General features: G+C 42.4%; 3 protein-coding genes across 3 annotated transcripts in view; 2 read left to right on the forward strand and 1 right to left on the reverse strand.

The window, feature by feature from the left end:
- Positions 1–55: 55 nt before the first annotated feature.
- LOC121556341 (polycystic kidney disease protein 1-like 2) lies at positions 56–10,466 on the forward strand (the record flags this gene model as incomplete). The annotated part of the gene is given in 22 exon segments (XM_045215253.1): positions 56–293; positions 296–335; positions 459–646; positions 754–984; positions 1,178–1,279; positions 1,380–1,558; positions 1,677–1,823; positions 1,923–2,122; positions 2,207–2,439; positions 4,003–4,225; positions 6,678–7,147; positions 7,243–7,339; positions 7,495–7,635; positions 7,721–7,906; positions 8,035–8,365; positions 8,471–8,604; positions 8,702–8,829; positions 8,948–9,108; positions 9,226–9,436; positions 9,600–9,701; positions 9,795–9,926; positions 10,095–10,466. Coding segments are annotated over 22 exon segments (4,027 nt in total), but the record flags the coding sequence as incomplete, so codon positions are not given.
- A 197-nt stretch (positions 10,467–10,663) lies between these two features.
- LOC121556342 (26S proteasome non-ATPase regulatory subunit 7) lies at positions 10,664–16,203 on the reverse strand. Its single transcript, XM_041870247.1, has 7 exons — positions 16,033–16,203; positions 15,468–15,559; positions 15,272–15,364; positions 15,073–15,170; positions 14,833–14,913; positions 14,464–14,555; positions 10,664–11,263 (listed from the first exon to the last, which is right to left on the reverse strand). Exons 1-7 carry the CDS (start codon positions 16,104–16,106, stop codon positions 10,834–10,836), a joined length of 960 nt encoding a protein of 319 aa, XP_041726181.1. The 5' UTR covers positions 16,107–16,203; the 3' UTR covers positions 10,664–10,833.
- Positions 16,204–21,074: 4,871 nt separating this feature from the next.
- The window catches only part of LOC123484693 (nuclear factor of activated T-cells 5-like), a 55,142-nt gene continuing 49,304 nt past the window's right edge, over positions 21,075–26,912 (forward strand). The window contains 1 exon segment of the mRNA XM_045215254.1: positions 21,075–21,392. Within this exon segment, the coding sequence (XP_045071189.1) occupies positions 21,320–21,392 (73 nt within the window). The 5' untranslated portion in view covers positions 21,075–21,319.

Consider the following 26,912-nt stretch of genomic DNA (forward strand, 5'->3'; position numbering starts at 1 on the left):
TATCTTCTAAGATAATGTCCAAGACTTATACTTTAAAGACTATATGATCAAATAGACATAATTATGATTACAGTTGTATATATTACAACATCTTCTATGATTCTCAGATCCTCTTGCCGAGACTTGAAGGAGGGCAGGTGAACAGCACAATCCTTGACCTGGGAAACTACAGCACACTGATGATTGTCGTCCCTTCACCGGACGTAACACTGGTGCTAAAGATGGAGCCCTCAGAGGAAATACCATTTGTACTGTTGCTGGGGTATAAAGACTACCCAAAGGGGACAAGCAATATATAGCCAAGACTCAGATGCCTCACCAAGGCAATTCACAAGGTGATCAACCTCCTGAACTGACTTTGTTAATGGCAGAGACATATAACTCTTGTGAAGCACAATGAACAACACTGAGTGTTTAGAAAGATAAATGTGTTTGTGTTGTGTTTATTTTGGGTACAGAGAGATACACCTGGGTCCTGGGTCCCAATGATTTGACAGGAAAGGTTGGGGTGCACTACCTTGTGGTGAGGCCCATTGTAGAAGCAGGGGTTAAATCTGTCAATGCCACTGTGACTGTCACCTCCATTGCTGCTCAGTGCAAATATTGGAATGAAACCAAATCCACCTGGAGTGAAGATGGCTGCAGGGTAAATGCAACAAGTACTACACAACACCTTTATAATAAAATATTGGCACATCATTGCAACCAGGCACTGCTAAAATTAAATGCATAAACTGACTGTGGTCTCCTTAGGTTGGTCCTTTAACCACGCCATTGGTCACTCAGTGCTTATGTAACCATTTGACCTTCTTCGGGAGCTCTTTCTTCGTCATGCCTAACCTTGTGGATGTGTCCCGTACTGCTGAGCTCTTCGCCACCTTCTCAGACAACCCTGTGGTGGTGTGCTTTGTTGGAGCCATCTTCGTTGCTTATCTCTTGGTGGTCGTGTGGGCACGCAAAAAGGACATCCAGGACATAGCCAAGGTCTGTCTTGAACAATCGCTGCTGCCATTTTCTATACAATTTTTGTCCAGACTATACAGACAACTTGAGAACATGCTACTGTGTTGACCCAATCAGCAGATTTACAGTGCTTAGATTTACCGGTTTGAGAATGTATCATCCTGTTGGTTTGCTGTTGATGCAGAGTTTTACCTTCAAATGATACTTGTTGTAGGTGAAGGTGACAGTGCTGGAAGATAATGACCCCTTGGCTGAATACCGTTACATGCTGAATATCAGCACTGGGCATCGGCGTGGTGCGTCCACCTCCTCTCAGGTCAGTAGCAACAGTTCCCACTGCTGCAGGACATCATATTCTGTTCTCTGATAAAACCACACTCAGTGACCCTGACCCTGACCCTGTGTTGCTGCTGCAGGTTACTGTGACTCTGCTGGGCACGGAGGGAGAGAGTGAGCCACACCACCTCACTGACCCTGACAAGCCTGTGTTTGAGAGGGGTGCAGTGGATACGTTCCTGTTGACCACACCCTTCTCCCTGGGGGAGCTGCAGAGCATCAGGCTGTGGCACGACAACTCAGGGGGGCACCCTGCCTGGTAGGAGAGGGGGAGGAGGGGGATGTTTCACAGTAGTAGAGGGACAGATGGATTTTACATTAATTCAAGCTGACGTTTGAAATTGTGGATGTAGTTGACAATAACGGTTTTCATGCAGGTATATAAACAAAGTGATGGTGCAGGATCTAGAAACTGGACAGAAGCGGCACTTCCTGTGTAACTCATGGCTGGCCATAGATATGGGCGAGTGCATCCTTGATAAAGTCTTCCCTGTTGCCTCTGACATAGAATTGAAGAAATTCAGGTGAGGTAAAGCATGGATCCATCTTGTTATAGCAATATATGAATCCCAGAACAATTGTCCATCATGTAACTAAATCTTCTTACACTGTATATTCTGCAGTAATCTGTTTTTCATGAAAACGGCAAAGGATTTCCGTGATGGCCACATCTGGTTTTCTGTGATCAGCCGGCCTCCAACGAGCACCTTCACATGTGTCCAGCGAGTCTCCTGCTGTTTCTCTCTGCTGCTCTGCACCATGCTGACCAGCATCATGTTCTGGGGCATCCCTACCGACCCCTCTGAGCAGACCATGGACCTGGGTATGGACGCTTGCACAGTATTGATGGCATTTGCAAATGGTAGGTTTTCAGAACAATAACTCTTTCTTCTTTTTACTCCTGTAGGTCATATCGAGTTCACATGGCAGCAGGTGATGATTGGAATTCAGAGTTCAATCATAATGTTTCCAATTAATCTCCTCATTGTGAGTATCTTCAGAAACACCCGCCCCCGAGAGACGAAGCCTGGAAAGCCCAAGGCAGAGGGGTCCAAGCAGGGGAAGACTGGCAGAGTGTCTCCCTCACAGCCCCCCTCCCCACAGAGGGAGAGAGAACTCACACCAGACACTGTCATCAAGGTAAAATAAGTAAATAATTGTAACATAATTTATGATCAAGAGTCAGCCTGTTTGCCTCGCCACATCAGCAAAGCTGTTAATACAGTGCATTCGGAAAGTATTCAGACCCCTTCCCCTTTTCCGTATTTTGTTACGTTCTAGACATATTCTAAAATGGATTAAATAACAAAAATCCTCATCAATACGCCATAATGTCAAAGCGAAAACAGGTTTTTAGAAATTGTTGGAAGTGTATTAAAAATAAAAAACATAAATACCTTATTTACATAAATATTCAGACCCTTTGCTATGAGACTCGAAATTGAGCTCAGGTTCATCCTGTTTGCATTGATCATCCTTGAGATGTTTCTACAACTTGATTGGAGTCCACCTGTGGTAAATTCAATTCATTGGACATGATTTGGAAAGGCACACACCTGTCTATATAAAGTCCCACAGTTGACAGTGTATGTCAGAGCAGAAACCAAGCCATGAGGTCAAAGGAATTGTCCGTAGAGCTCAAGAGGCAGGATTGTGTTGACGCACAGATCTGGGGACGGGTACCAAAAAATGTCTGCAGCATTGAAGGTCCCCAAGAACACAGTGTCCTCCATCATTCTTAAATAGAAGAAGTTTGGAACCACCAAGACTCTAGAATCGGGGGAGAAGGGCCTTGGTCAGGGAGGTGACCAAGAACCCGATGGTCACTCTAACAGAGCTCCAGAGTTCCTCTGTGGAGATGGGAGAACTTTCCAGAAGGACAACCATCTCTGCAGCACTCCACCAATCAGGCCTTTATGGTAGAGTGGCCAGACGGAAGCCACTCCTCAGTAAAAGGCACATGAGAGCCCGCTTGGAGTTTGCCAAAAGGCACCTAAAGGACTCTCAGACCATGAGAAACAAGATTCTCTGGTCTGATGAAACCAAGATTGAACTTTTTGCCTGAATGCCAAGTACCTGGCACCATCCCTACGGTGAAGCATGGTGGTGGCAGCATCATGCTGTGGGGATGTTTTTCAGAGGCAGGGACTGGGAAACTAGTCAGGATCGAGGGAAAGATGAACGGAGCAAAGTACAGAGAGATCCTTGATGAAAACCTGCTCCAGAGCGCTCAGGACCTCAGACTGGAGTGAAGGTTCACCTTCCAACAGGACAACGACCCTAAGCACACAGCCAAGACAACGCAGGAGTGGCTTTGGGATAAGTCTCTGAATGTCCTTGAGTGGCCCAGCCAGAGACCGGACTTGAACCCGATCGAACATCTCTAGAGAGACCTGAAAATAGCTGTGCAGCGACACTACCCATCCAACCTGACAGAGCTTGAGAGGATCTGCAGAGAAGAATGGGAGAAACTCCCCAAATACAGGTATGCCAAGCTTGTAGCATCATACCCAAAAAGACTCTAGGCTGTAATCGCTGCCAAAGATGCTTCAACAAAGTACTGAGTGAAGGAACTTACATTATGGGGTATTGTGTGTAGCTTCATGAGGGAATAAAACAATTGAATACATTTTTTAATAAGGCTGTAACGTAACAAAATGTAGAAAAAGTCAAGGGGTCTTTCTGAATACGTTATTCTCTCAGGACATAAAGAAGCTTGCTCAGTCACTCTCCAAGGCTATGAAGAGCCCCATTCCACGCCTGGAGTTAGAGATGAAGCCTGGACAACAGCCTGATATCAACACTCTGCTCTCTCTGGTGGAGGACATCATCCGGAAGCAGAACCGAGCCGGTGGGGAGTTCTACACTGATGCCTCCAAGAAAGAGGGGGCGCTCATTCTCTCACTAGGAGTAGCTAATTTGCAAGGTACAGCCCAGTTGGGGGGTTGTCTGCATTGCACTGCTGGTTGATCTGATAACATGTTCTGGTAGCATGTCCAGAGATGCAATATTTACAGTATATAGTGGCCAAACTTTAATCAATCAATCAAATCGTATTTATAAAGCCCTTTTACATTTACATTTTAGTCATTTAGCAGACGCTCTTATCCAGAGCGACTTACAGTTAGTTTTATATATTTTTGGGGGGTCATATTCCCCGTGGGAATCGAACCCACAACCCTGGCGTTGCAAACGCCATGCTCTACCAACTGAGGTGGAGATTATAATAGTACATGGCCATTAAGGCCAGATTTTTCTCCAAGATGTTCAAATGTTCATAGATGACCAGCAGGGTCAAATAATAATCACAGTGGTTGTAGAGGTTGCAACAGGTCAGTACATCAGGAGTAAATGTCACTTGGCTTTTCATAGCCGGGCATTTAGAGGTTGAAATAGCAGGTGCGGTAGAGAGAAAGAGCTGAAAACAGCAGGTCTGGGACAAGGTAGCACGTCCGGTGAACAGGTCAGGGTTCCTTAGCCGCAGGCAGAAGAGTGGAAACTGGAGCAGCAGCACGACCAGGTGGACTGGGGACAGCAAAGAATCATCAGGCCAGGTAGTCCTGAGGCATGGTCCTAGGCCTCAGGTCCTCCGGGATGTCAGTCAGCCAAAGGATAATCATATGATATATGGCTTAAACCGAAACTCAGAATTTATAACCAGATTAAAAACAGCTAGGATCCAGAACCCTATGTCACCTCTAACCTTACAAGAAACCAATTGCCTCTGGCAATTAAGGTAAGTAGCTTAGTGGGTAAGAGCGTTTTGCCAGTAACCGAAAGGTCGCCTGGTTCTAATCCCCGAGCCGACTAGGTGTAAAAACCTGTCGATGTGCCCTTGAGCAAGGCACTTAACCCTAATTGCTCCTGTAATTTGCTCTGGATAAGAGCGTCTGCTAAATGACAAAAAAAAAAAAAAAATAGGTTTAACGCAATAATTGAAGAAGAGCAGCTAGGGGACGATTTAGGGGAGGTTGTGAATTAACTGTACTTTACATGATATTAAGAGTAACCTTGTTTGATTAAATTCAACAACTGAAACCAGAAATATTATTGGTTAGATACAAAGAGAAACTGGAATGGTAATTTAGAAAAGAAGTGTTCCTGGTTACAAATGTTGTTTCCAAAGCATGGAAGATACATCAAGATAAGCTACACTGAGTATACACAACATTAAGAACCCCTGATCTTTCCAGGACATAGACTGACTAAGTGAATCCAGGTGAATGCTATGATCCCTTATTGATGTCACTTGTTAAATCCACCTCAATCAGTGTAGATGAAGGGGAGGAGACAGGTTAAATACGGATTTTTAAGCCTTGAGACAATTGAGACATGGCTTGTGTATGTGTGCCATTCAGAGGGCGAATGGGCAAGACAAAATATTTAAGTGCCTTTGAACGGGGTATGGTAGTAGGTCCCAGGTGCACTGGTTTGAGTGTGTCAAGAACTGCAATGCTGCTGGGTTTTTCACGCGCAACAGTTTCCCGTGTGTATCAAGAATGGTCCACCACCCAAAAGACATCCAATCAACTTGACACAACTGTGGAGTCAACGTGTGCCAGCATCCCTGTGGAATGCTTAACAAACCTTGTACAGTCCATGCCCAGACGAATTGAGGCTGTTCTGAGGGCAAAAGGGGGTGCAACTCAATATTAGGAAGGTGTTCCTAATGTTTTGTTCCTAATGATTTGTACATTGTTTTTGTCAAAATTGTTCAAGCTCAGTAAATTTGGTTGGGAATAATTTATGGACAACAAATATTCAAACCTTGTCTCTGATTTTTAAGCTCATTTAAGTCAGGACTGAGACTGGACCACTCAGGAACACTCAATACCTATTGGAAAGCCAATCCGGTGTGTCTTTGGCAATACCCATAACATGATGCTGCCACCACAATACTTGAAAATACAGAGGATCAACAACATTGTATTCACTCCACATTACTGGCCTGTATGACAAAGTGAAAAGAAGGAACCCTGCGTAAAAACATCCACTCCAAATCATCCATTCTGTTTGCAACAAGGCAGTTAAGTAATACTGCAAGACAACACGGCAAAGAAATGAACCTTTAAAAATGACATGCTTGGGTCAAATACAACACAGAGTGAAGCCCTCTGTAATTTCAAGTATTGTGGTGGCAGCATCATGTTATGGGTATGCTTGTCACCGGCAGTTAATGGGGAGTTTGTCAGGATCAAAATAAATATGAAAGGAGCAGTTTAATTTTGACTGGGGAGTTTGTATGCATGCATATATATCATTATTTTCTTTGCTACTGCAGATACAGTGTCTTACAAGCCCATGTGGGCTGGGCATCTTGAAAATGCAAGACACTTTCATAATGAAATAAATCAAATCAATCAATGCTGTGTTTTCAGAGACCAGCCTGTGTGGGAGCCCTGAGAAGACTGGGGATGGGATCCAGAAAAGGAGCAAAAACAGCCAGTATCTGTACAGGCAGCTACGTCATGTAGAGAAGGAGCTGAGCCTACTGGGACCCTCTCGCTTCCCCAACCCAGACAGCTACTGCCGGGCAGTGCAGCAGGTCCAGGGCATGAAGGGGCTGCTGGAGTCCCACCTCTCCTCTTCCAGCCTGGGAGGGGACCAGCTGGCTCGAAGCCCCAGCCCAGCAGAGAGCAGTGAGGGAGACAGCAGCAGTAAGAAGCAGGGCGGGCTTCCCTGGTGGTTTGTGTTTATTGGCTGGATACTGGTGTTAGCCACCAGCGGAGTATCAGGATACTTCACCATGATGTATGGGCTGACCTATGGGAAGGACCGCTCTATAAGCTGGCTCATCTCCATGGTTGTGTCTTTCTTTGAGAGCCTCTTCATCACTCAGCCGCTGAAGGTGAGACCTACAGTACAATACATACTGTACAATGTAAAATGTCCTGCATCATGTATCTGAAATCTGGGTATTACTTTGTGGATTTCCTATCACAGGTGCTAGGTTTTGCAGCCTTCTTTGCTCTCGTTCTGAAGAAAGTTGATCAGGAGGAGTATGGGGATCCAAAGTTTGAGGGGGAGCTCCGAAACCCAGGTGCTTTATCTTAAAGCTAATTTCCCATATTTCAGGCATAACAGCATATCCTTTCTGCTTTCCTTATTCGTTATGGATATTCTGTTTACTTGTATATGAGCAAGCTAAGACTAGATACAGCTTGTTTTCACCTTTTACAACCATCTTGTCCACAGATGACCCTGATGCAGTGCGGGCTGTCAGGAGGGATAGCACATGCAGCTTCTACCAGCCCCCTCCTCCCACAGACATCGACAGGATGAGGAACAACATGATCAAGGAGCAGAAGGTCTTCGCCCTCATCAAAGAGATTCTCAGTAAGATGAACCGCTTTTTCATTCACTGCCATTCACCGCACCTATTGGTTAACATACATGCTTAAGGCCTATGATTATTTTGCAGCCTACATGGGGTTCATGTGGATGTTGCTCCTGGTGGCGTATGGTCAGAGGGACCCTAACGCTTACTTCCTGACTCAGCACATTCGGCAGAGCTTCAGCCAAGGGATCTCAGACAGCATGAGCCACGGAAATGTGTTCACCTGGGCAAATACCTCTCTTCTCAGCAACCTCTTTGGAGAGAACCCAGGTAGCATTTATTTCATAGAGAACATTAATTTCTAGAAGGTTAAAGAGAAATTGTATAGATGAAAGCGTGCTAGCGTTTTGTCTTTTAGTTATTCTTTGCCTTAACATTTTCAGCATGCTGTGTTATAGGTTTCATCACAGATGGGAACTCCAAACTGGTTGGTAATGCCCGTCTTCGCCAGGTGAGGGTGCAGAAGAACTCCTGCCGCATCGCCCGCTCCATGCGCCAGTCTGTTCCTGACTGTCATGCTCCATACTCATGGGAGGTGGAGGACATGGGCTCCTATGGGCCAGGCTGGAACCGCTCGGGGAGTGAAAACACCTCAAAGACCCTCCGCAGCCCCTGGCAATACCAAACCCAGGCCCGACTCAGAGCCCAACCCATCTGGGGTAGTGTGGTTCTCTACCGGGGAGGGGGGTTTGTGGTGGACCTGGGCCCTGACTCACAGAACGCTAGCAGGTAAATTAACATTGACCAAATGTTTAAAAATGATCAGAGTTATCAAACCATATTTGTGGTAGAGAAAGATGTTATTTTATTCATGCATGTCTTCTGTCCCTGCAGTACCCTTCAGTATCTGTTTGACAACACCTGGCTTGATATGTTCACCCGGGCAGTCTTTGTAGAGTTCACCGTGTACAATGCCAATGTCAACCTCTTCTGCATTGTCACACTCATGCTGGAGACCACAGCTGTAGGTGAGACAGTTGTTATATCACTCCATGAATACAGCACAAAGTAAGTATTTAAAGGCACCCAAAGCTCAGATTGTCAGCACCTGTCTTATTCTCTCAGGAGCGTTCCAGTTTCGCAGTGAGCTGCAGAGTGTCCGACTGTACCAGTCCACCGGTGGACTCCACATCTTTGTCATGGCCTCTGAGGTCATCTATTTCCTCTTTATCCTCTACTACATGTTTGTTCAGGTAAGCTGTAATTTAAATACCTTTCATATGTGTAAAGAGTTTAAAATCAGTGCCACAATGGTCTAGTGCCATTGTTCTGGAATTCCTCCTCAGTCTAACTCTTCTCATCTCCTCACAGGGAAAGCTGATGAAGCAGCATAAGTGGGCTTACTTCAAGACAAAGTGGAACCTGCTGGATTTGGCCATCATCCTCCTGAGCTGGAGCGCATTGTCTGTCTTCATCAAGAGGACCCTGTTAGGGAACCGGGACATGGAGTACTACCACAACCATAAAGACCAGTGAGTTCACACTGTGTTGGGGTATCATGGGTTTCTGCTTTACTTTCGCTAGTCTTTTATCCCTATTGTTGGTCAGTTGCTTCTGTGTGATGTTAAACTTCTCCGCTCTCTGTCCAGGTTTGCCAGTTTCCATGAAACAGCCATAGCAGATGCAGTGCTGGGGTATCTGATCGCATTCCTGGTGCTACTGGCTACAGTCAAACTGTGGCATCTGCTGAGGCTCAACCCCAAGCTACACATGATCACAGCCACACTCCAACGGGCCTGGACAGACATATCAGGCTTCCTCGTGGTCATCACCATTATGTTCCTGGCCTATTCTATTGCTGTAAGGGTCTTTCTGAAACACCTAGCCTATAAGTTGTCCATGGTGCTGTCATTCTCCAACTTCATCCTCATTCTCTTCTTATGTGATGTTGTGCTTGTGTATGATGGGTGTCCCCTTAACTTGCAGTGTGAGTGACTAAACTGTGATCATTCTCCGTCTGCAGTCTAATCTGATGTATGGCTGGAAGCTGTACTCATATAGGACTCTCCTGGATTCTGCTCTGGCCATGGTCAGCTTGCAACTGGGCATCTTCAACTATGACGAGGTTAGTAGAGGACAGCTCTACTAGACTGATTACTGCTGTAGTCATGATGGTAGCGTTGCAGATTAAATTCTGTAACTTCTCCTTCTAATCCAGGTTCTTGATTACAACCCGGTGCTTGGTGCGTTCCTCATCGGCTCCTGCATTATATTCATGACCTTTGTGGTTCTGAACCTGTTCATCTCTGTCATCCTGGTGGCGTTCACTCAAGAGCAAATGCATCACAAGGTACTGTGCATCAATCTTACACTATGTAAAATTAACCTTGTTCTGGTCATATTAGGTCTTATTTGAACATCAATATATCAGAATCAACCGGGACCAATACCTCAATACATTTCGACTGAGGCGGTCACTTGACTATCCATTCTGAGCTGTCTGTTCACTGTTCCACAGCCCTCAGAGGAGGAGGAGATAGTGGATCTGATGCTGATGAAGCTCTGCAACTTGTTTGGAATCAAAATTAAGAAGGAAGACAGTGACAGCCCCAAGGAGATTGGCATGACTGCGTCAGCAACTAACAAAGGATTCTTCACTATATCCTCATAGATTACTTCTAAGTACTGGTGTACCACTCTGTATGTATTCATAGGGAGCTGTCATTTTCAGTTCTGTTGCTTCATAGGAGCGGTGATGCATTTTGTTGACTTGTTGCCTCTAGCCGTTTAATTATCTAATATATCATGCATGAATGAGGCTATTTGTGCCGTTTTGTGATCTAATGCAAAGCTTTAAAAATATGTTAGAGGAAATAACAGCTCCTTCTTTTCCCTCACACTTTTCTGTCACAAATACACACATGTATGGTTACTATGGTAATGTGAGGAGGAGACAACACTGAGGAGTAGAGCAGGATAAAAATATAATTAAAATGTTGTTGTATTAGTAATGTTTGTGGTGAAATTAATAGCAAACTAGTATTTTGTCAACATTAACCAAATGAGCTGCATAAGAATGAACAATGATTAGACTTATGTGGAGTAGATAACCAAATAGCCAATTCCCTTCACTCTTTTAATACATAAAGAAAATGCGAGGGTCTTCTTCATAAAAAAAAAATAGATAAATAGTGTCCGACAGGTGGGAAGAACAAAAACAAACAGTCAGTCCGTAGTCAGAAATGAGCATTGCTTCCTCATTTTTTCTCCTTCTTATCTTTCTTAGTGTCTCCCTTCTCTTTTTCCTTGTCCTCTTTCTTCTCTTTCTTGCTGTCATCTTTTTCCTGGCCTTCCTTCTTCTCTGCATCTCGGTTGGCGATCTTGTTGTTGATGAGGTTGTGAAGAGCAACCACGGAGCGGATGAGGGAAGCCAGGTAAACCACCAGCATCTGGTCATTGGTCTTGAGGTAAAATGCCTTGATGAACTCTTGAAGGTTGACGTCAGGCAGCAGGTTGAAGACGTCCTGCAGCTGGTAGATGATCTGGTGGTTGATGGGCAGCTTACCTGTGGCAACTTTCTCCAAATACCCTTTGATATCCACTAACTTGCAGTTGAGGCCCTTTAGGCCATGCACCTGGTTGGTGATGCGTTGAGACAGGGTGCCAACTGTTGTGTCCTTGATGTCTCTGGATAGAGATACAAAACATTTTATTTCAGCGACTTGCATGTTTTAAGTCAACCGGTTTCCCTTTTTGGTGGCAAAACTGGCCTTCAATTTTTATGGTAAGAATCAGACCTGGGTCCAAATACTAGTTCAAATTTTTCAATTACTTTCACATACACTACCAGTCAAAAGTTTGGACACACCTACTCATTCAAGGGTTTTTCTTTATTTTTTACATCGTAGCATAATAGTGAAGACATCAAAACTATGAAATAACACATATGGAATCATGTAGTAACCAAAAATGTGTTAAACATATTTTATATATGAGATTCTTCAAATAGCCACCCTTTGCCTTGATGACAGCTTTGCACACTCTAGGCATTCTCTCAACCAGCTTCATGAGGTAGTCACCTGGAATGCATTTCAATTACAGGTGTGCCTTCTTAAAAGTTATTTTGTGGAATTTCTTTCCTTCTTAATACGTTTGAGCCAATCAGTTGTGTTGTGACAAGGTAGGGGGTATACAGAAGATAGCCCTATTTGGTAAAATACCAAGTCCATATTATGGCAAGAACAACTCAATTAAGCAAAGAGAAACGACAGTCCATCATTACTTTAAGACATGAAGGTCAGTCAATACGGAACATTTCAAGAACTTTGAAGGTTTCTTCAACTGCAGTCGCAAAAACCATCAAGCGCTATGATGAAACTGGCTCTCATGAGGACTGCCACAGGAATGGAATACCCAGAGTTACCTCTGCTGCAGAGGATAAGTTCATTCGAGTTACCAGCCTCAGAAATTGCAGCCCAAATAAATGCTTCACAGAGTTCAAGTAACAGACACATCTCAACATCAACTGTTCAGAGGAGACTGTGTGAATCAGGCCTTCATGGTCGAATTGCTGCAAAGAAACCACTACTAAAGGACACCAATAAGAAGAAGAGACTTGCTTGGGCCAAGAAACACGAGCAAGGGACATTAGACCAGTGGAAATGTGTCCTTTGGTCTGGAGTCCAAATTTGAGATATTTGGTTCCAACCGCTGTGTCTTTGTGAGACGGTGCAGGTGAACGGATGTTCTCCGCAGTTGTAGTTCCCACCGTAAAGCATGGAGGAGGTGGTGTTATGGTGTGGGGGTGCTTTGCTGGTGACACTGTCTGTGATTTATTTAGAGATCAAGGCACACTTAACCAGCATGGCTAGCACAGCATTCTGCAGCGATACGCCATCACATCTGGTTTGGGCTTAGTGGGACAATCATTTGTTTTTCAACAGGACAATGACCCAACACACCTCCAGGCTGTGTAAGGGCTATTTTACCAAGAAGGAGGGTGATGGAGCGCTGCATCAGATGACCTGGCCTCCACAATCCCCCGACCTCAACCCAATTGAGATGGTTTAGGATGAGTCGGACCGCAGAGTGAAGGAAAAGCAGCCAACAAGTGCTCAGCATGTGGGAACTCCTTCAAGACTGTTGGAAAAGCATTCCAGATGAAGCTGGTTGAGAGAATGCCAAGAGTGTGCAAAGCTGTCATCAAGGCAAAGGGTGGCTATTTGAAGAATCTCAAATATAAAATATATTTTGATTTGTTTAACACTTTTTTTGGTTACTACATGATTCCATATGTGTTATTTCATAGTTTTGATGTCTTCACTATTATTCTACAATGTAAAAATAAATAAAAACCCTTGAATGAGTAGGTGTGTCCTAACTTTTGACTGGTACTGTACATTTAAAGTACGTATTCAGAAACATTTCATTTGAAAAGTAGTTGAATATTTTAGTGTACACTGAACAAAAATATAACCGCAACATGTAAAGTGTTGCTCCCATGTTTCATGAGCTGAAATAAAATATCCCAGAAATTATTATTATATTATTATTATTATTTATTATTAAATGTTCCATACGCACAACGTTTTTTCTTTCAAATGTAGGGCACAAATTTGTTTACATCCCTCTTTGTGAGCATTTATCCTTTGCCAAGATAATCCATCCACCTGACAGGTGTGGCATATCAAGAAGCTGATTAAACGGCATGATCATTACACAGATGCCACTTTTGCTGGGGACAATAAAAGGCCACTTTAAAATGTGCAGTTTTATCACACAACACAATGCCACAGATGTCTCAAGTTGAGTGAGCGTGCAATTGGCATGCAGACTGCAGGGATGTTCACCATAGCTGTTGCCAGATAATTTAATGTCCATTTCTCTACCATAAGCCGCCTCCAACGTCCAACCGGCCTCACAACCACAGACCACATGTATGGCGTCGTGTGGGCGAGCGGTTTGCTGATGTCAACATTGGGAACAGAGTGCCCTATGGTGTTGGTGGTATGGTATGGGCAGGCATAAGCTACGAAAAATTGCATTTTATCGCTGGCAATTTGAATGCACAGAGAAACCGTGTCGAGATCCTGAGGCCCATTGTCGTGCCATTCATCCACTGCCATTTTCAGCATGATAATGCACGGCCCCATGTCTCAAGAATCTGTACAGAATTCCTGGAAGCTGAAAATGTCCCAGTTCTTCCATGGCCTGCATACTCACCAGACATGTCACCCATTGAGCATGTTTGGGATGCTCTGGATCGACATGTACAACAGCGTGTTCCAGTTCCCGCCAATATCTAGCAACTTCGCTGGAGGAGTGGGAAAACATTCTACAGGCCACAATCAACAGCCTGATAAACTCTATGCAAAGGAAATGTGTCGCGCTGCATGAGGCAAATGGTGGTCACACCAGATACTGACTGGTTTTCTGATCAACACCCCTACTTTTTATTTTTTTAAAGATATCTGTGACCAACAGATGCATATCTGTATTCCCAGTCATGTGAAATCCATAGATTAGGGCCTAATTTATTTAAATTAGGCCCTAATCTTTGAAATTGTTGCATGTTGCGTTTATATTTTTGTTCAGTATAATTAGAAATACACTTGGAAAGCATTTGAAAATACACTGACCCAAATACACACCCATGCACTTAACTCAGATATTTGAAAATAGTATTTGAAATAGGTATTTGAAAATGGTCTCAAACACAATTTGCTAGACTATTTCTTTTTTTACAAATAACCATTCAAATACTCTAATAAAAGTACTTGTATTTGAACCCAGGTCTGGTATGAAAAAATGATGAGCAATAATACAAGGAACTTCAAGACAAATGACAAGTACATACACATTGACCACATGCTTGGGTCCAGTCTTACCGGAGTAAATGCTCCACGCCCACTTCCTCTGCTTCTTCAGCGCCAATCTCACTGGTGACATGTTCAAATGTCTTGGATGTGGGAGTGCCATCCTAAAAACAAAAGGAATGTTACAACCATTAGACCTTCTTCTCAAGCGAGTTTATCAGTTTTCCACAACATTAAAGCTCAAAAAGGCATCCGTTGCTCCACAACATAACAAACTTTGATTTTTACAGTGACATTCTTTCTAATCCTAAAATTTTTAGATTTTACTTAGTGGTAGATGTAAGACTGACATGCAGCATAAACCTTTGTTGCAGAGGTAATAGTAGAGAATTGTAATTCCACTATTACATTCTTTCAATAATTCCACTGATAAAAACGTACATCATGCACTTCCTCCACAGATATGTAGGCCTCCGTTGGTAGACCCAGGTCTTTCGGTTTCACATCAATGATGACTAAAACCTAAAACGACCAAAAAAATCCAATTAAAATCTTTGTACCATAGTATATTTATTATTATATTTACTACAGTGACATCAGTAGTAATTGGCTAATTGCTAAGTAAAAAATTACATCAACGTTTTGTATTAAATTCAACTAAAATGTTGTACTTATACTTACAGAATTGGTACAATATTGCTTCACGAGTTCATTGATGGCAATGTCATTCTTGTGCAGTTTGGGGCCTGTGTGATACCAACCAACTATTCTTTCTCTTGCTGAAACACAATGGGAATACATGTTCAAGTTCAATCACATTGTAGAGTAAAATCTAGTGTTATTAAAATGCATACTAATTTACAAAGAACTCCATTCTTACCATTGACTTTCTTGAACATGTTATACATGTTCTCCAAATAGTCATGGTCCAGGAACCACACAGAATCATCCTTGTCATCCTCGTCAAAGGGCACTGTAAGAAGAGCAGGGGGGAGATCAGCCATATCGACAAGAAACCAGAGTGTTATCAAAGAATGGACCGTGGTTATAGAAATAGGTAACGTTAGGAAACTCACCTGCAAAGCTGTTGGACACATCAAGAACCTTCTTATGCCATGAGCCGAGTAGTACACCCACAACCCTCTTCTGACTTCCAACTTTACCGATTCTGATCAAATACAGAATGAGAATAGGCTGTTAGGTACAGACATGGGGTTTCTGAACTGTCTTTGCTACAGACATGTGACAGTGACATCCCTGACTAGAGAGCGGATGGCGCTAACGCGTTACAAGCTGGTTAACATTATCTAGCTACAATAGCTAATAAAGTGCATAAAACGATGCACTAATCGTAGAGGAAACCTGCAATTTGTGTAATATGAGAACATGTTGTGTATCTAGCTAGCTACTAGCTATACTGGATAGCAGGTGAATCAGAGCCTTCTGAGGTGAATCAGCTAGATAGCTACACAGTAGCTAGTTAGATAACGTTAGCTTGCTTGCTCTAACGTTAACTTACTGTCGCTAGCTAGTCGCTAACGTTAGTTAGCTATCTAAACTGTACTGTTATTTGGGAAACAACAATGAGTCCACATTTTTTAACAATCATCAACAACTGTCTAGCTCATTCGAATCCTTTACCTGTTAAAATGATCCACCACACTCAGGAGCACCAAGGGATGGACAATAACTTTTTCAACAGCTAACTCCGGCATGTTTATGTGTGAATTGAATTAAATATTAAATATTTTCGCCATAGAGCAACCACGACCACTGTTAGTTCTCCACGATCCCTTCTTCTTCAGTGGGGTTTATCAGCGGTTGGCATCCAACGTTATGGTGCATTACCGCCACCTACTGTACTGGAGTGTAGGCCAGAGACAGGGAGAAACTAAATCCTACCTGCCAGCCCCGTTGCTCTTAAACAAGTTAACAAAATATGTGAGACTATATCTAATGACGTTCTACTCAATATACTCTTTAAACTAATTTCCTGTATCCCCTTCTCCCTCATACTAGATCTCATCCTCTCTCTTTCCCTCTGATACTGCCCACACTGTAACCATACATGCTCCACTGTCTCTGTTTCCTGACAATAATCACACTTTCCTGTTGGATGCTTTCCTATCACATTTAATGTCTTATTCAACTGGCTGTGTCCCACCCTTAATCTTGTTTTAAAAAATAGCCTCCTCTCTTCTGTCCCTTCCTGCCGTCCTCCCCTCCCGACTTTCCTCTGTACTTGAAATAAATGCCTTTCCTTATTATCTCTATTCCACTGCTCCTGCCATTTCTGCACTATCACTTTAAATATCAGTATTTCTGCCTCTGCCTTGCTCATTGAAACTTCAACATCAGCATCCCCACTACTAAGTGCTTGTTTAGCCTGTTCATCTACTGCCTCGCTCCCCTCCACCCCCACATGGGCTGGGACCCAAGTAAATCTTATCTGAATACCCATCTGTTTAATCCTGCCATGGGTTTGTAGCACCTCTTAAAGCAGGTATTGTCTGCTACGTGAGCTAAAGGACTGGAGACTCAATAACACTGCACATGAATCAGAGCAAATAACTACCCTGTCTTGTTTGACTTCCTCCACCCACTGCAAGGCCCACACTTTGGCCATCAGCTCCGCCGTATATACAGCCAGCTGATCTGTAATACGTTTCCTGACTTCCATCCCACAACTCCACAATCCCACAATCCTTTGCGTAGGGTCTTGTGACCAAAGAGCCAAAGTGGATCGATTTGTCAAACTGCGCAAAAAATGCTCCGTTTGGATTTAAACGTGCATTTTGCATTCATTTGAGTATCCTTTCAAAAAAAAAAATTGGTTTGGGAAATATCATAAATGCATTTGGCAAGCTATTTTTTTTTACCCAAACGAGTCGAGAACATACTTTGTGTAGATTCATTGCGAAGTTGCAGTTCAAGCTTTTTTTGTATGGATTCCTCCATGGGTTGGGTTGTCCCTGGTTTCAACACTAGAGGGCTGGAAATGCATAAATAACTCCCCCCCACGTCATAGTTTGATTCTAGCATGAAAGTCCTTTTGAATTGAGACATTTCACCTATTTTCAATGTTGCTCATGATGACCATACATATAGTCATCTTGGTGGACAAATCAATCAATAAATTGCATCCTAATTTATTTTCCATTGTTTATAGCTATAGCTCTTAGAGTTGGGGCTTCACTTTATAGTGAACTCTTCTTGCATTTCTTCAGAGTTAATAATAATCGTCCCTTGGTAACTTCATTACCCTCATGCTCATCCAAGGTTAGTAGTAGTTGCCACATGCTGTGTGGATGCAGGCCTCACCCTGGGTGTGTTATCTAAGGTACATAATATTTACAATTCTGGTTGTATGGTGTTTTCTACTAAGGTTGATGAGGCTTCTTGTGATGGAGGAGTTAGGGTAGTGCCTTTATAAACTAATAATGAGCAGTTTATAAACTACTTATAACCCTCTTTATAAATCCTTAGGTTGTTAGGTTGTTACAAGCTGGGCAGGGAGCTATTCTATCGCTGGCCTACTGTATTGTCTATTTTACTTCAAATGTAGCCTACTGGTCAAACTATTTTTTTGATTAACCTTTTTCTTGTGTCCACCATAGGTGACAAATTAAGATGTCACCACTGAACAGAAAGTATTGGGAAGGGTGGTCAGAGAGGCCTAGTTATCAACAGAATCAGAGGGACAATAAAGGCATAAAATCCCAAGGACAGGGTCGTAAACACTAAGGCTGCAGGTCGTTTGAAGTTTCTTTTTCAGTGTTCCTTTCTTTTTATAGAAAGAGTAATGAACTTGTGAATTTGAAACAACTGACGAAACATTTGCTGTTTATTAACTCAATGCACTGAGAAAGTAATGATCAAACGCAGATTTAGACCATGGCATGTGAATGGCTATTTTAGGAGGTATGTGGTGAGTGCAGTGGTGAGATTAGGTATATGATTAGGTCTCTGCATTGTTGGGAATGGGCTCATAAGTAAGCATTTCACGGTGAAGTCTACACCTGTTGTATTTGGCGCATGTGACCAATACAATTTGATTTGATTGATTTGATGTCCAATGATGTTGGGATTTGTACTGTGCCATTCTCCAATCATCACTATAATGTCTATCTTCAAACCTGCAGGCTTTCTAAAGGGTTCATATGACATGAATATCAAAATCGTCTCACATACCTCACAACATCTACAGCACAGTGCAGTACACGCATTGTTACAGTCATGCCCCAATCAACAAACAGGTTTCTGCAATTACCTTGCTGCTGCGTTAACCTTGCTCTTGGCCATTGTTAGGATTTATAAGCATATCATTATTCATTCCATCAAGAAGCCCATTGTGTTTTATAAACGCTTTAATTTTTTATTTTAAGTCTGTATATCTATTTAAACGGATAGTTATCATACTTCAACAGGTGGCATAAGTGAAAAATATGTAACTGCCAAATCAAATAGTTTCTCACACTGAATCAAAATCCTCTTATTGCTGCAGATAGTTTGGCCTTATGAGATGCATATCATAGAACCATGATCCTTCATTATACTCTAATATCAAATCAAATGTTGTTTGTCACATACACGTGTTTAGCAGATGCTATTGTGGGTGTAGCGAAATGCTTGTGCTTCTAGCGCCGACAGTGCAGTAATATCTAACAAGTAATATCTAACAATTTCACAACATATACCCAATACACACAAATCTAAGTAAGGAATGGAAATAATAATATATACATATATGGACAAGCAATGACAGAGCGGCATGGACTAAGATACAGTAGAATATTATAGAATACAGTATATACATATGAGATGAGTGGTGCAAGATATGTAAACATTATTAAAGTGACTAGTGTTCCATTTCTTAAAGTGGCCAGTGATTTCATTAGGCAGCAGCAGCCTCTAATGTGCTAGTGATGGCTATTTAACAGTCTGATGGCCTTGGGATAGAAGCTGTTTTTCATTCTCTCTGTCCCAGCTTTGATGCACCTGTACTGACCTCACCTTCTGGATGATAGCGGAGTGAACAGGCAGTGGCTTATGGAGGACTAAAAGTGCCACAATTAAATAAATAAATACACCATTAAATAATTACTTAAATGTGTCATTAATTAATTAAAATTAGAATTAAATACATAAATGTGTTATTAAATGTGTCATTAATTAATTCAAATACCGATTCATTTTATGTAAAATACATATATAATAATTTCACTATTTACATTTACATTTCATGGTCCTGCGTTGGAGTGCTTCCTGAATTACTTAAAACTGTCAAACTGACCCATCAAAAGTTGGTAGGCGGAACCTAACGCCTGATTGGTTACCCTCTGCATCAAGCCAAGACAAATCAATTCCGGATAATGTCAGCAGGTCCTGCTTCTACATTCTCTGCTAAGTTTAAAATGTCTCTAACCAACTCCCTGGAAAGTTCACGGAGATCCTCCATTGTCTCTATCCAGGTTGGCCTACTCTACTTCAGACCAAAGCAATGGATCAGACTAGATTCGCGTTAGCCCCGCCCACTGACTTTGATGGGTCAGTTTGACAGTTTTAAGTAATTCATGAATCACTGCAATGCAGGATCATGAAATGTAAATGTAAATAGTGAAATAATTATATATGTATTTTACATAAAATGAATCGGTATTTGAATTAATTAATGATACATTTAATTACACATTTATGTATTTAATTCTAATTTGAATTAATTAATGACACATTTAAGTAATTATTTAATGGTGTATTTATTTATTTAATTGTGGCACTTTTAGTCCTCCATAGTGGCTCGGGTGGTTGATGTCCTTGATTATCTTTTTGGCCTTCCTGTGACATTGGGTGCTGTAGGTGTCCTGGAGGGCGGGTAGTTTGCCCCCGGTAATGGGTTCGGCAGACCGCACCACCCTCTGGAGAGCCCTGCGGTTGCGGGCGGTGCAGTTGCGGTACCAGGCGGTGATACAGCCCGACAGGATGCTCTCAATTGTGCATCTGTAAAGGTTTGTGAGGGTTTTAGGTGCTAAGCCAAATTTCTTCAGCCTCCTGAGGTTGAAGAGGCTCTGTTGCGCCTTCTTCACCACACTGTCTGCGTGGGTGGACCATTTCTGTTTGTCAGTGATGTGTACACCAAGGAACTTGAAACTTTCCACCTTCTCCACTGCGGTCCCGTCGATGTGGATAGGAGGGGTGCACCCTCTGCTGTTTCCTGAAGTCCACGATAATATCCAAGAAGGAGTTGTGTGCTGTTACTTTTTAAAGTTATAGGAGTTGCAGTGCCACAGTCTTTGTTTACTAATATAATATCATATATATGACAAAACACGTCAGAAATGGCCAAAGTGATAAGTGGATGCACCTACATGACTTATATCCACTATGCCCGAAAGAAAGAAAGAAAGAAAGAAAGAAAGAAAGAAAGAAAAGCTGTGAACAATCTCATCAGGACCATTTGCTTGTGCATTATCCTAGAACTACATTGAAATTAGGGGGAGATCACCAAATGCAAGAATGAAAATTATCCCTTATTATTTGAGTAGGCCTAGTGTTTTTACATTTTCAATTATGCAAATGTAAGACTAGTTGTAGGCCTACAATCATGTGACAGATTATTGTCCAGTGGCTACTGTCTTATCTTGAATGACGGGTTTGCGTCATGGGGGGCGGGGCTGTACAGAAAATAGACGAACTGAACACATTTGACGAACACGCATGTAACGGAGTCAGAAAGAAGCGTGTTACACAGGCTAATAACGACTGGTTCAAGATATACATAGCCTATATGTCAAATAGAGTTTTGTTTGTTGTCAGTAGTATTTATTTACCATTAATTAAGTGTCAGAGAAATATGTATTTCTAGCTTGCTAGCTCAGCGACGTTCATATCTGAGGGGGTCCGATTTCCCCTCTTCTTCAGAGGCATTGCGATGCCCTCTGATTTTATATCTCTACTCAGCGCGGATCTCGACCTGAATTCCCCCAAATCCCTATATTCCAAAGGTAATACATCTATTTTATGTTAAGCAGAGACTGTCCTCTTTTCTTGTCTGTGTTTTAGTTATTTTCGTTGACATACGCTGTTGTTATTCTCGTACATGTGTGTTGTGAGAGCGCTGTCTTGCTGTTTTTTCCGCCCCCGTCGGCGTGAACGCCAGCGCACCGCATCCCTCTACGTCGCTTTGGCATTGCATCTAAACAGTAGAGCTATAGCTAATGCCGTGTTCAGAACAACTGGGAACTCGGAAATATCCGAATTCAGTGCATTCAAGACAACTGGGAACTCGGAAAAGACGAGCTCCGACTGGGGAAAATTTGGTTTGAAGGGTCATCCAACCCGGAATTCTAAGTTTGAAACTCAGGCATCTTCCTAGAGCACCGACTTTCCGACCTGAAGATCACTGATGTCATGATTTGACCGCGTTTTTTCCAAGTTCCCAGTTGTCTTGAAAGCACCATCAGTGCAACGTCACACGTACATCTTTTTTTTTAATTATTAGAATATTTGCTGTAACACTAAAGCTAGTTGAAGCATGTTTGTTTCCTCTATGTATTTTCGACGACTATGTCATTTAAAAAAGGCGATACATTGCCTAACATCCTGTCAATTTCATACACATGGCACATTTACCCTTTTGACCCAGTTTATTATTTGTCCCCCTTACAAAGGTGAGGACTTATTTGGCAGATCTAGCCTAATTGTTTGCATTCCTGCGGTCTAGAAAATATTAGTAGGCATTGGCCAAGTGATCTGTTATGTATTAGAGCCATGTGTAGATTTATATAAGAAAATAGAAAGTTGCCTCTTAATAATAGGCTAGTCTTATGAATGTAAGACATGATACGATTTTGATACCATTCAATGTAGCTTTATATGATATAAAGACAGGTATCTGATAATGGACCAAAAGCTGCTTACCTTGATGCAATGTCAACATGTTACTGTTGTTCGTCATAAGTCAACTAGGCATTTTATTCAGCTGGTAAATGACTACACTATCTTTTTTAAAACATGTAATGATGGTAATAAAGCAATTTGTGTTTATGGTCCCATACCCTACACATATTTTTAGTGCTATCATGAGTGTGAAAGGATAAAGGCTGCCTCATTGAGGTCACAACACAAAAAATGGTTAATTCCTGATACCCTATGCTGAAAGCCATTCATGTATTCAGTGGAAGTGTTTACCAACACTGTGCCAGCAGTCATTTAAATATTTAATGTTTAAACAAACACACTCATCACTCAGATGGTGATAAAAAAAAGAGGCAGATACTAGAGTACAATATAGGTAGAGGCCCTATTTTATGGTGTAGTTGTAGCTCTAAATATAATCTATTCACCATGGCCTAGTCCCACTGAACAACAGCTAAGGGAGAGTGCACTGGTTGGCTGAACAGTTTGGGGTGTCTCTGCAGCAGCATGCCAGTCCTCCTGACTGATGCAACAGCAGAGCTGAACTGGGGTTGCAGGAGATCTGCAGCAAAGAGCAGAGTCAACGAGAGGAGTGGGTTGCTGCACAGTCAAAGGTGAGAGTGTAGAATTTGAGATGTCATTAAGTATCTCACACTGTAGTTGCTTAAAGGTCATGTGCTATTTGTGTGGCAAATTGACAACCGTTTCAGAGCAACTTTTGTTTTTCCAAGGGTATGATGTTATGTTGGCAATACCCAGGGCCAGGTACACTGATTCATCCTCCAAATCTCTTTTTCATATGGTTTGGCAATATGTCTCAATACAGCACTTCAACAACATATCTATAAGCCCTTTGACAAACAACAGTATTAAACATGTCCAATTTCACAGTAAAAGTGAATTGTGAAGCAAACAGCCAGTGGACTTAGGCTAGCCCATGTCTATTTTTTACTCCCTCAAATCCCCTAAAAAGTGGAAAATGCAGTCTTTATTAAAATCAGAACTTTTTTGTGACCCATTCCTGAAAACATGTTTTTAATTTCCTGAGTATACTGCAGAGATATACAGTAGGGGAAAAAAGTATTTAGTCAGCCACCAATTGTGCAAGTTCTCCCACTTAAAAATATGAGGGAGGCCTGTAATTTTCATCATAGGTACACGTCAACTATGACAGACAAAATTAGAAGAAAAAAATCCACAAAATCACATTGTAGGATTTTTAATGAATTTATTTGCAAATTATGGTGGACAATAAGTATTTGGTCAATAACAAAAGTTTCTCAATACTTTGTTATATACCCTTTGTTGGCAATGACACAGGTCAAATGTTTTCTGTAAGTCTTCACAAGGTTTTCACACACTGTTGCTGGTATTTTGGCCCATTCCTCCATGCAGATCTTCTCTAGAGCAGTGATGTTTTGGGGCTGTCGCTGGGCAACACGGACTTTCAACTCCCTCCAAAGATTTTCTATGGGGTTGAGATCTGGAGACTGGCTAGGCCACTCCAGGACCTTGAAATGCTTCTTACGAAGCCACTCCTTCGTTGCCCGGGCGGTGTGTTTGGGATCATTGTCATGCTGAAAGACCCAGCCACGTTTCATCTTCAATGCCCTTGCTGATGGAAGGAGGTTTTCACTCAAAATCTCACGATACATGGCCCCATTCATTCTTTCCTTTACACGGATCAGTCGTCCTGGTCCCTTTGCAGAAAAACAGCCCCCATGCTTCACAGTAGGTATGGTGTTCTTTGGATGCAACTCAGCATTCTTTGTCCTCCAAACACGACGAGTTGAGTTTTTACCAAAAAGTTCTATTTTGGTTTCATCTGACCATATGACATTCTCCCAATCCTCTTCTGGATCATCCAAATGCACTCTAGCAAACTTCAGACGGGCCTGGACATGTACTGGCTTAAGCAGGGGGACACATCTGGCACTGCAGGATTTGAGTCCCTGGCGGCGTAGTGTGTTACTGATGGTAGGCTTTGTTACTTTGGTCCCAGCTCTCTGCAGGTCATTCACTAGGTCCCCCCGTGTGGTTCTGGGATTTTTGCTCACCGTTCTTGTGATCATTTTGACCCCACGGGGGTGAGATCTTGCGTGGAGCCCCAGATCGAGGGGAGATTATCAGTGGTCTTGTATGTCTTCCATTTCCTAATAATTGCTCCCACAGTTGATTTCTTCAAACCAAGCTGCTTACCTATTGCAGATTCAGACTTCCCAGCCTGGTGCAGGTCTACAATTTTGTTTCTGGTGTCCTTTGACAGCTCTTTGGTCTTGGCCATAGTGGAGTTTGGAGTGTGACTGTTTGAGGTTGTGGACAGGTGTCTTTTATACTGATAACAAGTTCAAACCGGTGCCATTAATACAGGTAACGAGTGGAGGACAGAGGAGCCTCTTAAAGAAGAAGTTACAGGTCTGTGAGAGCCAGAAATCTTGCTTGTTTGTAGGTGACCAAATACTTATTTTCCACCATCATTTGCAAATAAATTCATTAAAAATCCTACAATGTGATTTACTGGATTTTTTTTCTCCTCAATTTGTCTGTCATATTTGATGTGTACCTATGATGAAAATTACAGGCCTCTCTCATCTTTTTAAGTGGGAGAACTTGCACAATTGGTGGCTGACTAAATACTTTTTTTCCCCACTGTATATTCTGTATGTAAATATACACGCATCTTTGGTTCCTAGTACAGGACCCCAGTAATCTCTGTGCAATTTAGTCCAAGATAAATTAAACTTTTATCCTGGTATCTTTATCAAACCCCTAATTACCATACAGTTACCAGCATTTTCATGCAGTCAGTCCCGAGGGTGCATGTAAGTATTCAACTTCATCACAATATTGGACAAGTAGGGACTCTGCTGGTGTAGTGTTGGACCTGCGTCCTGAGTGCCTTAGCATTTTAGAGGACTCTTCAGTCTTCATTGCCTACTTTCAAAGATAGATACTGCATAACTTAAGCTGCATGTTCCCTCAACTGAGAAAGGAGAAAAACAGTGGGTATGTTTTTCTGGTGTCTTTGGTATGTTTGTGGTTTGCTGAGGGTAACCATAAGACTGACTGTGTTTTTCATCTGAATTCACAAGAATCTGGGTAACCTAAAGTATAAAGGGATAGTTCTGTTAGGGTCTATAACAGAAGGTGCTGAAGTAAAGAAATGGATGTGTCTGACCGTGCTGTGTAGTGCTGTTAATCCTCTACCTGGCTGGCTGCTGCCAGTGACCACAGAGGCTGCATGCCAAGAGTAATCTCTGCACAAACGATCACACTGTTTCTGTGGCTCAGATTTGCTGAGGGTAGTCTAAATGTCATAGGCCCAACAGTGTTGGAGAGGTGGCGGACTGAAGCCCAGAGGGGGTCAAAGAGCCACCCTTAATCAGTGTGACTTAAAAGCCAGCGGAGTGAAGAGTGGCGCATTCCTCAGGTGCTGTTAAGCCAGGTTTAAAGTGATGTATGAAAATGTATGCACTCACTAACTGTAAGTCGCTCTGGATAAGAGCGTCTGCTAAATGACTAAAATGTAAATGTCTTCATAAAAATTACTCAATCATCCTCTTGACTGATGTCAGGGAGTTGCTCATAAATGGGTTAACTTGAGTTGGCTTGACTTGAGGCTGTAATGGACTGCCCCATGTCAGAATATGAAAATGATTAGGCTAGGCCTAGTTTCTTCACTGAAAGTCTGCTTCTTTGAGGAGCTACAGATGGCTATCATTATAGTGGGCTCACAGGGCTATCTATTTTTCTGTTTCACTACTTTTAAGGGTGGAGTGAGTGACCGGGCATCAGCTTGGAGAAAAAAGCTATTCGTTTTGCTCTCCAGATTTATGATTCTCTAGACTGGCGGGCTCCTTACATAATCGTAATCCAAAAGAGTTTGTGCGGGTTTAGGGGAAGTTTATCCACTTTTGTAATAAGAAGGGAAAGTAGGGAATTGGAGGGAGAGAGAGCTTCCTCAATTGCTGCCCTGTAAACTTTTTGAGAGGTTGAAAACGCTAAAATTTAAATGAGACACTGTGTTTCCATTGTCTATTTTTACTCATTACCCAAATTACTCATAGTTTACTGAGTTTTACAAGCATTGACATAACAAAATGTAATGTGTCATTTTGATGGACTAGAACATATTGACACTGAAACCACTTGTATGAAAACTAATCTCTGCATCTCCAAAAAAAACAACCTGAAACATCATATTTACATAAGTATTCAGACCCTTTACTCAGTACTTTGTTGAAGCACCTTTGACAGCGATTACAGCCTCGAGTCTTCTTGGGTATGACACCACAAGCTAGGCACACCTGTATTTGGGGAGTTTCTCCCATTCTTCTCTGCAGATCCTCTCAAGCTCTGTCAGGTTGGATGGGGAGCGTCGCTGCACAGCTATTTTCAGGTCTCTCCAGAGACGTTCGATCGGGTTCAAGTCCGGGCTCTGGCTGGGCCACTCATGGTCATTCAGAGACTTGTCCCGAAGCCACTCCTGCGTTGTCTTTGCTGTGTGCTTAAGGTCGTTGTCCTGTTGGAAGGTGAACTTTCACCCCCAGTCTTAGGTCCTGAGTGCTCTGGAGCAGGTTTTCATCAAGGATCTCTCTGTACTTGCT

This window comes from Coregonus clupeaformis, unplaced genomic scaffold (assembly GCF_020615455.1).
Source record: "Coregonus clupeaformis isolate EN_2021a unplaced genomic scaffold, ASM2061545v1 scaf0408, whole genome shotgun sequence".
In the NCBI taxonomy this organism is placed as follows: Eukaryota; Metazoa; Chordata; class Actinopteri; order Salmoniformes; family Salmonidae; genus Coregonus; species Coregonus clupeaformis.